Source organism: Bacillus rossius, chromosome 3, assembly GCF_032445375.1.
Source record: "Bacillus rossius redtenbacheri isolate Brsri chromosome 3, Brsri_v3, whole genome shotgun sequence".
In the NCBI taxonomy this organism is placed as follows: Eukaryota; Metazoa; Arthropoda; class Insecta; order Phasmatodea; family Bacillidae; genus Bacillus; species Bacillus rossius.
Genome location: NC_086332.1, coordinates 67481631 through 67494623, shown reverse-complemented (window position 1 = coordinate 67494623; position 12993 = coordinate 67481631). Strand labels below are relative to the sequence as shown.

The 12993-nt window shown below is 38.3% G+C and overlaps 1 protein-coding gene across 1 annotated transcript in view; it reads left to right on the top strand.

Moving 5' to 3' along the window:
• The window catches only part of LOC134530833 (trichohyalin), a 274103-nt gene that overhangs the window by 202666 nt on the left and 58444 nt on the right, over positions 1-12993 (top strand). Inside the window, exons 8-10 of the mRNA XM_063366080.1 lie at positions 6317-6412; positions 11279-11347; positions 12617-12721. Of these exons, the coding sequence (XP_063222150.1) occupies positions 6317-6412; positions 11279-11347; positions 12617-12721 (270 nt within the window). The remainder of the gene's footprint in view (positions 1-6316; positions 6413-11278; positions 11348-12616; positions 12722-12993) is intronic.

Below are 12993 nucleotides of genomic sequence, written 5' to 3'. Positions count from 1 at the left end.
ATTTAAAGCACAATACTGAAAGAAATTTAACTTCATAAAAAGAAAACGCAGAAGAACAGTACAATTCCGCGCGTAGGCCTATATCAGATATTTTTGTTTATCTGCGCATGCGCGAAGTCAGCTACGTTTAAGAAAAATAGCCGAGAACCAAACACCTGGTGACGTCTCCAACATGGCGAACGTATCGAAGACAGCTTGGTGTGGCCAGTGGCACCTGAGATGCAGCTGGCTATATTTTACTCGCGCAGCGAACATCGCGAAAATAGCGAGTATAGCACGCTATGTGGCCGCAGCTGTAGAAACTGTTGGCGCGGTCATACTTTACTGCAGCCTAGCCGATTGCTCAGATTGTTTTGCAAAAAAGCATGCCCCTAGTTATTAATCTTAAATCTAATTATTAAACTTCTATAAATAGGATAATCAACTAAATACTGTGGGGCCAAGAGCCCTGAGTGATAAAATTTATTGAAAACTACTAAAAACTTCCGTGAGGGATGAAGTGCTGTGAGTTAAGCTGTGCCGGAATGCTTTGTTGGAGTGAGATGGGAGTACCGCGAGAAAACCCATAGACTCACGACAAAGTCCGCCGCGTTTTCCATTTCTGGGAAATCAGGGCCATGCCTCGCCGGAAATCGAAGCCGGATCGCTCTGGCGGAAGTCGAGTGATCTTGTTTTGCGCGTAGGGGTGACGAGATACTTGTCATGCGCGCGGGTGTCGCCCTTATCGAACCTCCTGCCCCTGTGCCTGTAAAATGACAAACAGCTCCCGGGATGCATACTGGCACAATGCAATACTTCGTGCTCATGGATGGAGACATGCAAAATTCAAGTCATTTCGTGGTGCCAGAATATAATCCATCAAAGTTTCCAAAATCAGTTGTTCATTTGCTCGTGTCACATTTCACTTTCTCTCCTTATTGCACATGATTCGGTAATATTATATCCAGGTGATTGTCATGGGCTTCTAGTCCTTCAAATAACATGTTGTACAATCACACGAGTCATTTAGTGTACAAATATTTACAATCTAGACTGTCACTGAATAGTAAACGCCAACTTTGCAAAATGAGAACTATTTAACATGGTAGCATAGTAGTTGGTAATGCGAGATGAGCTTGACAGAAATTAAGTAGGTCATGGGTCTGCTGTTGGAACAATTTTTTTTCCCGTAGTTCTTTTTTTTTCAGCCGTAGTTTCAGTTACATTTTGGGTGTATTTTTCCAAAATTCATTTGCCTGCACAGATTCTCTTCCTTAAAAAAAAGTGATAGAGTCTTTCACTACTCGCCAGAGAAGTGTAACATCTATTTTAGGTAACGAACCAATTCATGTGTTCTCGTGTTTCAAATACACTTATAATACGAAATAATGCCGAGCGTGATAAATATAGGCAAATTGTGTTTTCAACAACATTTCTTGTCACGAATCACACGAAGTTTCTGCACCCGCCGCTAGAATTCGCTGCCAGAGCAGCTACGTTGACTATCGAATCATTTGATTAGCAGACCGAAATTTTAAACTATTTAATGAAACGGTTCCGATAAAAGCGAATAAATACTTGAAAAAATTCTGATCAGCGAGTTTGGACCTGATTTTCGACAGGGAATTTTAGAAATTCACTGTCCTACCTGTTAAAATTTATTACACAGTTCATATTATAAAGATTCCCTTTGGCTTTGCAAACTTTGGTTCGCCATCCGCCACAGATAGCAGCAATTTGGTTACACATTTCCGTTCCATGCGACATCCGTTTCATTCACAAAATTACTCCTGCCAAATGCCGTAACCGAGAGCTAAGATGTTACACGTAAGAAAAGTCTTTATGGGTTATATATGACATTGTACTACTGGACATAACATTAATCAAAGTAAATAAATGGCTCGATTAAAATCCATCCCAAAAAATGTAATGCGTATGAGACCTCGTGCTTTTTTATGTGTATGGCAAATCGATGATCTCTTGCGCTCACGGTTAGTGCGCCGTGTGCCTTGTGTTCAGTGACCGCCTGCAGCGAAGTTCGCGATGTTCCCGATAGATAGCAGCTGCTCGTGGAGAGCAGCAACAAACCTCTTTGCCGGCGCCGAACCACGCTACCTTAACCGGCTGCACGCCAACACACACACACGCGCGCGTGTGAAAGGGAATCGAGCCACAACCAAAGAAGGGCCGCCAGGGAAAGTCGACGATGGATCAGACCAGCGCTGTTTCCTCATACTTCATGTCCTCATATTTGGGAGGTTCTCCACCGCAGGGTTCATGTTCAGTAAACCGAACTGCAGTAATGAGTCTCGGTCACTTCGAGGGTAGTAAATGAAGGAGCGGGGGTCTCTTCAGGAGAAAGCTTTAACGACACGCAGCGACCAAGGAGCATAGGAGTAAACAGAGATTTCACTCCCAGGTTAACCATAGTTCATTAAATTTTTTTCCTCTGAAATGGGCCACTTCCAAATTCTGACACTACCAATCACGCAGCATAAAACCAAGGGATTTTAGTTTTATCCCGCACGTGATCAGGATCTACGTCAAAATTTTTTTTAATACTTTTGGTTAAAATATTGAGTAATTTGTACTTTCGTGCATTGATATCCATTAAAAAAAATTCTGGACATTCATAAGGTTTTTATTAGAAAGAAAGGGTTGTGTTCGTTAGTGATGTTAAACCAAGAATGTCAGGTTAACGAATTCGACTGCATACAAAATCACGATAAACATTTAAATAGATGCCTTTATAATACACTTAACACAGTTTGGCTTCTTTTAAAGTGGTGAGTTTACCGCAACTATAATGAACAGGGTTTGATTAACTAGTGTCTTCAAACTGCTAAATTTAGACACACATGCGCTCACAAAATGCTACATAAATGTTTGTATTTGAACAGAAAGGTTTACCGAGGTCTGCCAATACCTTTAAATTTCAGACGCTACACATTATTTAATCTTAATTTATCCTTTTTATAATTTTAAATACTCGAGATAGACACGTGCAGAAACCAAATATCCTTGGCGAACGAGATTAAAAAAAGGACACCATCTTGAAGGTTTAATATTTGTTAAATTGGCAAATTTATTTAAAAACAAAAGTAATATTGTTTCATTGACCCTTAAACTATTTACGAGTCAAATAACTCAGATTTATAAATTAACATTAAAATTTTCTTACAAGTTACACTATTTAAAACAAATTATACATCAGCTTTGAACGTGAATGACCCTCTAATGTTGGTATAAACGTAATCGTTTGTTCACATCAGTAAGATCAGCGTAGGCCCATCAAGTGACAGGCTCCTATATGCTAGTGCAGGAAGGAAAGATTAAAAGGGATTCTAACCGGGTAATTAAGGTTTCCCTTTTGTTATGGGGACTTTTTTTTTTTGGAAAAGGAGGATCCGCAGACGAAATGTGTTTAAAATTACGTTATTTTGATGCCCTCCCCTGAAGATCTATTTCGACCCCATAATGCAGATATTATTCGTACGATTATTAACGTTGGCAATTGCCCTAGTGGTGTGCACACTTAGGTCAACCACATGTAAAAACCAAATAACAATTATTGTTGTAATTTGTAGCAACAAAAGAAACCAGCTCCAGTAAACAAACATTTTACACTTATTAAGATGTCAAGATGAAAATATATTTACCTCAGCTAACTGCCATTTCAACTGTGTGTAAACCTGACAATCATAGGTGTATTCATTCACAGTAACGGACGTTTAATATTTATCCAAGGATTATTTAACAAAGTTTTTAAAATAAGCGTAAATGGGGTTATCTGTGTACCTGTATAATAATTAGAGTGTGGTATGTAGATGCAGTATCAGCATTCATAATTATTAGCAAAAACAATTACAGAATAATTTCTAAATACTATTTTTACAATGCATCGGTGACCAACCTTCATTACCACAAACAGTTTACAAGACTCTAAACAAAACCATTGCTTATAACAATTTTTTTTTGTGTTGCGGGAACATTTTTGTGGTAATTACCTCCAATGAACAAGTGATGTATTTTGACTGAATCTTCTCTTCTGCTCATTGTCTTACGATTTGCCGAAAAGTCTGTCAAAATTAGTTGTAGAGAATGCCACGGGAATGTTATTAATATATAAAACTATAACACACCAAGTTTTTTGAATAAGGTATAAAATGAAAAGAAGTAATTTGACGCAAATTTTTTTTTAATGCTCTAGCATTAACTAAACATTTCATAGTTACTGCACATGAAACTCAGACATACTATAGAGTTTGAGACCATTATAAAATTTAATGCAATATTTTTTTTCTAAATTTATGGTAGAAATAGATTCTTAATCGCAATAAATATTGTAAGCAAATTTTATAAATAGCAAAATAAAGGCCGTGAGACATTTTTCTTCTAAATTATTTTACATAGTTTACGTTACTTTTTTACTTACTAAAATAGTTAAAACAAATAACCGTATTTTTGCAAGATTTTTTAAAACAAAGGTACAGGTTTGTCGAAATATACAAAATACTATACAAAAACCATTATTTTAAATACCTTAAAATTAAATTAAACCGCAGGAAAAAATTTTCTACAGTTAAAATATATTTTTTAAAAAATAATTACTAAAATTAGTAAAGATTAATTATATTTTTTTAATGTAATAATTATGCTTTTCAAAGGTTTTCAAAACTAATAAATAATTAATATCAGAAGTTTATAGACAAAACATTATCATCTTAAGTCTACTGATGGTCTTAAATATTTTTTGGTACCTGTAAATCCTACCCGTTTTTATAACCTCAAAAACTCACCTGCTGCGTCGTGCCCCGACACATACGTTTTTGACGATTTTGTTTGAATACAAGCCGATCAATGTTGGGGTCGGAAATATTGTATCCCGCTAAGTCCATACTAGTCTTAAGGCGCCCAGGGGACAAAGCGGCTTAAGGGTCCGATCACTCACCTCACATCCAGGAGATGGGGGTTAGATTATGGGCGGAATCGAACCTGAAAAAATTTAGTAAGTGGTAAAACGTGGTGGACGTTTCCGTGAGTTAGCGGGTGTTCTTGAGGTACTTACGTTTTCCCCACTCATTCAGTCCGCCAATGCTTCAGTTTTTATCTCGTCAACCCTCCCGATACCGAAAAGATGTGAAACCGTGAGTTAATTAATTAATTAGTTTATTCATTAATTCGTTCATACACTATATCCAACACATATTATTGATTTCTCTATGTTGGTCACCCTGGGAGGATTGGGGGCATAGGGCGTGTGCCACAAAGGTGACTCAAGAGTCTTTGCCACCACCACTAGGCCGAATTAATTTAATTATTTTACGTAGAAATGTCTATTCGCTCGTTTCAGTACAGTCGATTGAACGTTCTTGTGTGACAAAATACCGTCAGATTTGAATCGCTAATAAAACTACGATAATGCATCAACAATGGTTGAGTCCACAACGAATACCTATATCATGTCTGTTCGTATTTGTCGTACAGTATTTGTTTTGCCTGTGACGTCATTGTTCCAGGGTGGGCGCATGCGCGTAATTTTTACGAATAAGCTTTGTGTTAAGTTAGAAATTGGTGTAGAGTGTAAACGCGTTTAGTTAGGACATTTATTCGTATGCCGTTGTGAAAAGTTTGCGGATAAATACTAGAACCCAAAGTTAGCCAGCTAAAATATTTTCCGGAATATAAGTGAAAATTAGTATTAAATTGAAAATGATAAATTAATTAAAGATGCCATCTCATACGACTCGTAAATATACTCGGAATTATAGAAAACGCAGATCGGAAGAAAGTTCGCACCGAATGCGAGAGCTACGGCAGCGTCGAAAACTAAATGAAAAAAAAATTCCCTTTTGGCACAGCCTACACGAGTAAGTAGATTTCGAAGTACCTATTTCTTCTTGAAATGTTCCGGAAACTTCTATAAACTTCGTTACAAAATGATCGATTAAACATGTAACCATTGTATTTAAAATACGGGTGGTTAAAATACATGTTAATACGAAACACTTGTTATGATTTTATTCAGATGTTTCCACGAAAAATCTCATGGCGTGGACCCGAACTGCAACCTTTCTCTGTTTTTTTTATCCCAGACAGAATTTCCTGAAAAATGGTATTTCCGAATAAACTGCAGTGCTTGCGAAAGCTGATTCCCAGCTGTTTAACGTGTTTAAAAAAGTTGTTTGGTGGAGGATAAGGAAAAGGGAGGGTTCGCAGCGTATCCTGTCACCCTCATAACCCCGCTACTGAAGTCCCGCGCGTGAAGATGTTTTGTTCGATGGAGCGCGTGTTCTCCCTGGGCGGCGCTGAGGGTCGCCGTGGTCGCCTGTTGCAGTGCAAGAAGGGCGCGCCGCGGCGAGAGCTGGAGTCCCTCCAGAGGCTGCTGGAGAGCCGCGAGCAGGAGATAGCAGCGCTGCGGCAGGCCACCAAGGTAACCATACCGCGGACCCGTGCTGGCGGACTCCCTGGACGTGACACACTCAACCACGAGCCCCATGCGGACATCACTTTACAAGTCCGCTTGTTTTCATCCGGCCCATCAATTGATTTGTTTCTTTTATAATGACCCCTAATCTTAGTTTCTTAAGCTACACAAAGTCCAGTCAAATATCTTATTTAAAAAAAAATAATCATTTGAAACCGAATCGAATACGAAAATTAAACTATTCGTTATGCTGAATTTGATTGGCTTCTGGGTTCCAACCGCGTCGCAGCCGAATATTTTCACCGACGTTTCGGTCGGACTTGCAGTTGCCATCTTCATGGTAGCAGTTAGACCCATTAGCTAAGTAAATGCAGAATAAAAATGGCCGTAAAAAGCCGGCGATCCTTGTTGTTCGTTATGCTATTTGAAGTTTTTAATATTATCACAGATAATAACTGCACATACCAGGAGTATTGGGGCAAGGAACCATCCTGGGAAATCATCAGGTCAGCCATATCGGCATTCGAACCTGGTGCCTCTGAAATGCGAGTCCAGTGTCTAACCACCACGCCGCCTTGCTCAATTTACACGTTATCACTGAAAATTTTATAGAGGCTGCTAGTACTGAATTGGGCTGAAATTATCGTTGCCATTGGGGTCAGTAAAGAATATGAGGTGCGATGGGATGAAAATGGAGCATTCACGGAATGAATGGGAGGGAAGATGGGAGTACTTGGAGAAAAACACATTTAACTTTGGTAACGAGCAAATTCACGTGTTCACATGTAGTGAATACATTTATAATAAATTTAACATAGAATTCTGTAAAATAATGTCGGACATGATAAATATATCCGAAAGTTGTCTTTTCAGCTACATATCTCTACGCTAATCACAGGTAGTATACACACCCGCCGCTAGAATTCGTTGCCGGAGCAGCTACGTCGACTATCGAATCATTCGATTTGCAGACTGAAATTTTAAACTATTTAAAGAAACTGCTCCGATAAAATACTAAAAACTGGCTTTGGACCTGATTTTCGACAGTGAATTTTATCAACGTACTGCCCATCTTGATAAAATTAATTAAACAGTTAATATTATAAAGTTTCCCTTTGGCTTTGTGAACGTTGCGTTTGCGCCATCCGCCACAGAATTAGGCACCGTGGTTACACATTTCCGTTCCATGGACTTTCATTCCACTCGCGAGATTACTCCTACCAAATGCCGTTGCCGAGTGCTAAGATGTTACACGTCAGAAGTGCCTCACCAGCTCACTGTTCGCCCACCACGTTACCCACAGGTCATTGACCCTGCCTGGATTAGAACCCTATTCTTTTAGGTAAGTGGCAAGTAATGTAAACACTCTTTTTATGTATATTGATTATTGAGTATCTTTTCATCATCAACTCATCATAGAAATTTTTGACAGTTTCATTGACTTTGATCATTTTTGCCACTTATAAATTTACACCCATGCCTAACCAGGGACTCGAACCCAGACCCCCTCTCACCGAGAGCTGACGTGCAGCCAACTCAGCTACGGAACTAGGTGCCACTCAACCACAACACGCCTCTAAACAACCTGAGCCGACATATTGTGCATTCCAGGCAGTCTGAACATTCTGCAATTTCTTATGACAGTTATTTCTGCCAAAATCTGGACATTAATTTAACTTAAGTATCGCTGGTCTTCCACCTCTTCCACCCGACCACGTGTTATTAGCACAAGCAGTTTCATGTTTTTAACATTTTTCTTAACTGAAAAAAAAAAAGATTTTTTTAAAAATGTTTAGAATATCTAGAACGCACTGTAAAAAGTCTAATTTATAAACCTTTAAAAGTTAAAATTTCTTAAAGTTAATATTACGATTGCGAGATTGGCTAGAAATAAATAAATTAAATTAGGCAAATAAAATTCAAACTCGAAAAAATATTTAAATTTAAATTTAAATCCTTTATAACCTTATAATTTGTAATACGAAACACGTAAAATTTTTACTTTACTATACGACTTTGCTTGTGTGTACTAGTGGTTTAATCAAACACTTACTGAAATAAAACTACTATGTATTTGAAATACTAGTACACTTGGTTGAAAGTATTTTTGAGTGTTTCCGATTTAGGAGTTGGTAGAATTCTTCCCCAAGTACACTCACAAGTAACTCAACTGTCTTGCATTATTTTCTTATTCATTTTGCCTTTCAAGAATTAATTTAGTGATTCGATCATTTTTTATAATATTTTTTTGTAAACGAGGGCAAAGGTTTCACTTAACACCTTGTTGAACCCGAGTTTTCTTAGGTTTTTTGACCTATTTAATTTTATATCTTGAAGAAACATTTAACAATAAATCGTGTTGTTCTGCTTAAGCTCTGCATTGCTGTGGAAGGCACAAGAAGAATACAGTTGCTATTGGTAGAAAGTAATGGCACTTGGTCTATTGACCGTGTGTGAATTATGAACGTATATTTTATTTGCTACAGACTTCACTCCAATCAAATGAAAGGTCCTCTCCTTAAATATCCGTACATGTATTTTACATGATGAATATTCAGGTGGAAATAGAGAGCTAGGAACTAAGAGACGCCATATTTGTTTCAACAAGTGATGTTTCAGATCCTGATTTTATCGAATCCGAATCCCAAATTCAATTCCCAGAGAGTAACTCTAATATAACCCTCAAATCCGAATCAAAATGTCAAGGGTCAAAACTAAAATAATATAAAATAAATGAAACATATAAACTATGGTTTTGAAACATTCTACCCTTTAAAAGTTTGTTTCACAAATATAGTTTCTATAATTAATACATATTGTAATTGTATGTAAATAACTGCATGTTAAAAGAACAAAATCTTGGGGGAGCGTGACATGACAGGTATGAAGAAAAATTTGGCCAAATAAACTTCATAGTTTATCAGTGTTGAAATTTTTTAATTTACTTTATTTCCTTTAATATTTTCTTTTGAATATTTTTTCTCGAATATAGAATCATTCGAATTCTTAGAATTTTATGTTATCTGCGGATTTGATTAGCTCATACCTAGTTTCCACAGTTTCAATACCAAAACAATTGTTCAACATGTGATATTGAAACTTTGCCTTGGTAAAGAAAGATATTTAAAAGACCATAACTAGTATTATTGACATTATTACAGCTTTAATCTTCCCGAAAATGAATCCAGCACTTAACGCCAATGACTTCAAACGGGAAACTATTTATAGCAGTCAGTCACTGTTAACTTTCGGCATTCCAATAAATTATATGTTATTGTTTTACGAAGCGGAATTTTGAAAGTTAAAATATAGAAAATATTTATGGCCCAAAAACTGTTGAGTCTAAGATGGCGTACTTCGGTCCCTGTCTCTCCCGCTTAATCCACGCCTTGCGCTGAAAAGCGTCGCACTAAGTGCTCGTTTTTTCGAGAGACTCAGAGGCGTAAACTAGCTACCTTCAGGCTAAACTCATAAGTAAACATAACTGTTGTTTATGTGCCAGTCCAGTTATGTTGTGTGAGCTGACCTCAAAAGTGAAGTTCGTTGGGGATCCAGCCTACGGCATGAGTGATCCTGGCCTGAAGTCTCTAACGAGGAATGGGTGTTTGTGTCTTTATGGAGCGTTTCCAGGCCCTTTGCGACGTATGGTTCAATACAAAAATAAATAACGCTTAGTCGTGGAGTTTCTTTACGCACTGGAACGTGACTTTGCTTCTTGGACACGCTTGCTCAAGGCGACAGGCGGCAGTAAAAGAATGTCGCAGCTCTCTGCAGCCGGTTGTCGTAAAAAAAAAAGTTTATAGTGTCGCTGTAGTGCCTCCCGCGTTCTTGCCGCTATTGTCTTTTCCCTCCTCGGCCGGAGTGGCCGGGTCACTGCCCCTTGCCACTCGCGGGCAGGCAACAAGTCATACGGCACTGCCGTGCGGAATGTCGACAGCGAGGAGCAATGCAGGAGCCCGCCGCGCCGGTTCCGAGAACACATCGCGTGTTATTTATGGACGGGAGTATAGGGCGTGAGCAATAGGGCCAGGGAAATGCCCGTGTGTATGTACCTTGTCAGCAGACGGCATGCTGTGACGTAGTTTAAGTTACTTTTTGACCTCGCCATCGCATATTTTCCCGTCCAAAACATTGCGGAAATGGCGTTTGATAACTTCTGACGAATGTTAGTAAGTATAAATTAGAATCTCTGTCGTAAAAAAACCAGTCAATTTAAAAAAAAGTTTTTTTAAAAAATAGTTTTCACGATGGGAATTTTATTCAATGTTTTGAGTGCCTAACAAATATGGCTCTACAACTAGCCGAAGATAAAATCGGCTTCACACAGTTATCATGTAATCATGCAGACGTGGCCACCCCTTGGTATGTAAGCTTTTGAGAGAACACGTAACTTTTCTGTGGCTGTACAACGACGATCACTTTTGAGCCCGGAATAATTAGTTCGCTAAAGGAACCATTTAACTATAAATCGTGTTCATATAAATTTTTAAAATTCACTCGTTAACCAAATACAAGTAAATACACTGAAATTAAAACTATATACAGCTTAAAATTGGGTCTTGCGTCCAAAAAATATCTCCACAACGCCTAGATATTGTATATAATAATTTTCAAAATATTTTGTGGCGAAATCTTTGATTTAACACTATTTCTTGGTCACAAAAACACACACTGCCTCATTTATCATATGAGGACACAATGGTGGCAAGACTAACGTGGTTGTATACCATATTTACCCAGAACGCTCGCGACTTTCGGCTCATAATTTTCAGTAAGCATGCACAGAGATATGTGGGGAGGAGGAACAGGGATTTGCATTGTACAAACTTGTAGCGCATTGACCGACGCCTGTGTTTTTTATTTAACTTACAGGAGAAAGACAGGAAGTTGGACCAGCTGACAAGCCGATACAGGCGGGAACAAATGCGGCATTATTACAGAGTAAGTCTTACCATCTACCAGTTAATTGTTCCTTCCTTTTAAGCTTTAAATATCTTACACTCAATTTAAATTATACCTTTAAAGAGTGAAATTTTCCGACATTAACTGACGTGAAATGTATAGGTATTTCTTACTGATTTTCTGTCTGTCGTGGATATGGATTTGGCTCACGTTCAGTCTTCCCTCTTTATCTTTCAGTTAATGTAATGTTCAAGCGTGTTCTATGTTTCGAATACATATTATTTGCAGAAAATACTATTTTATACTTATATCAGAATGCTTCCCAAACTTTGAACTACCTACTACACATTAAGTATCCAGCTATGATTAGTTGAGTCCTCTTCAAAGGAAACAGTAAGCTGCTTGCTGTATGAAAATAGCTAGGCAAAATAATTTAAAACTATTCACAATACAAGTTTTAAATTGATGTTATGTTTAAAGTATTTCTGGTAAAAAATCATATCTGTGCTTTGGTTAGAGTGGGTAATTTAATTAAAGTTTAATTAATTCGTTTAAATTATTCAATATCCACTGCATTCTGTATGCTATCAAACTCTAATGTACATACATGAGGTAAGCACCTGGTCATGTAATGTATTTTTTAATGTTGTTGATCACTTTAATTTATATGTCCTTATGGCCTTGATTGAGGCTGGTTTTTAAAGAAATGAAATGAATTGGTGCTGGTCCCCTGTGGTGCCAGCCTTTACAACGAATAATTTCCAAAGCCTTATTTCTTAGTTCAATTTTCATAACACTTGTAGATTTTGTGTAGGCAATGTAGACTAATTTATTCAATATTATGAATTTATTTGTTAATTTAATTAACTGCACTGAAAATTCTTATAAATATTTTTTTAACGATTTTGTGTGTGTGGCTTGTTAATCCCTATGTTTGGAGAAGTTCTGGAGTGGATTTAGGAAGAGGGGGGATTAGTAGATACCCGAGTAAATCTTGGGTTTGTTGTGGGAAAGTTGGTAGGTTTTAGTCTCTTTAAATCTGGAGTTTTGTCAATTATAAGGCGAAGAAAACGGTTTCTGTGTCTGGATGAAGTCATTAGGAGCAGAGCACATTCCTCGCGGGTGTTCTAGACACGAACTGACTTTATAACCTTAGTTTTGCGTGGTGGTTGGCAGGAAAATGCGCGCGCGTGTTAATGCTCAGTACCGACTCAGTGCATTAACGCGAGTAGGTACTTGTGTGGGAGTCTCCGTGGTACCTGGCCCGGTGCTGTAGTGACGCGGCGCGGCGCATTGTGGGGGTTGCAGCAGTTCGTGGAGCTGGAGCCGGTGGCGGAGCTGGAGGAGGACAGCGAGCTGGAGGACTCCGCGGCTTCCAGCGGCTCCCCGGGTCCCGGGGACGGCTGGAGCAAGGTGAGGCGTCCGGACCCCTCACTGTCTCTCCAGGAGGCCGTCATCAGTGAACCCTTTCACCAGAGGTGCCCCCCCCCCTAACCTAATGATGCCCCCCCCCCCCCGAAATTTTTTATGCCATTTTCTCAATGATTTACTCAATTATTTTATAATATTATACTTTTTTAGTATTATATTCTATCACATTTTGCGTTAATTAAAACTGATTTTCTAATAATAGTTTTGATCATATCAGGTAATATTTCCATCCTGAACTGACAGATGCCAAACTG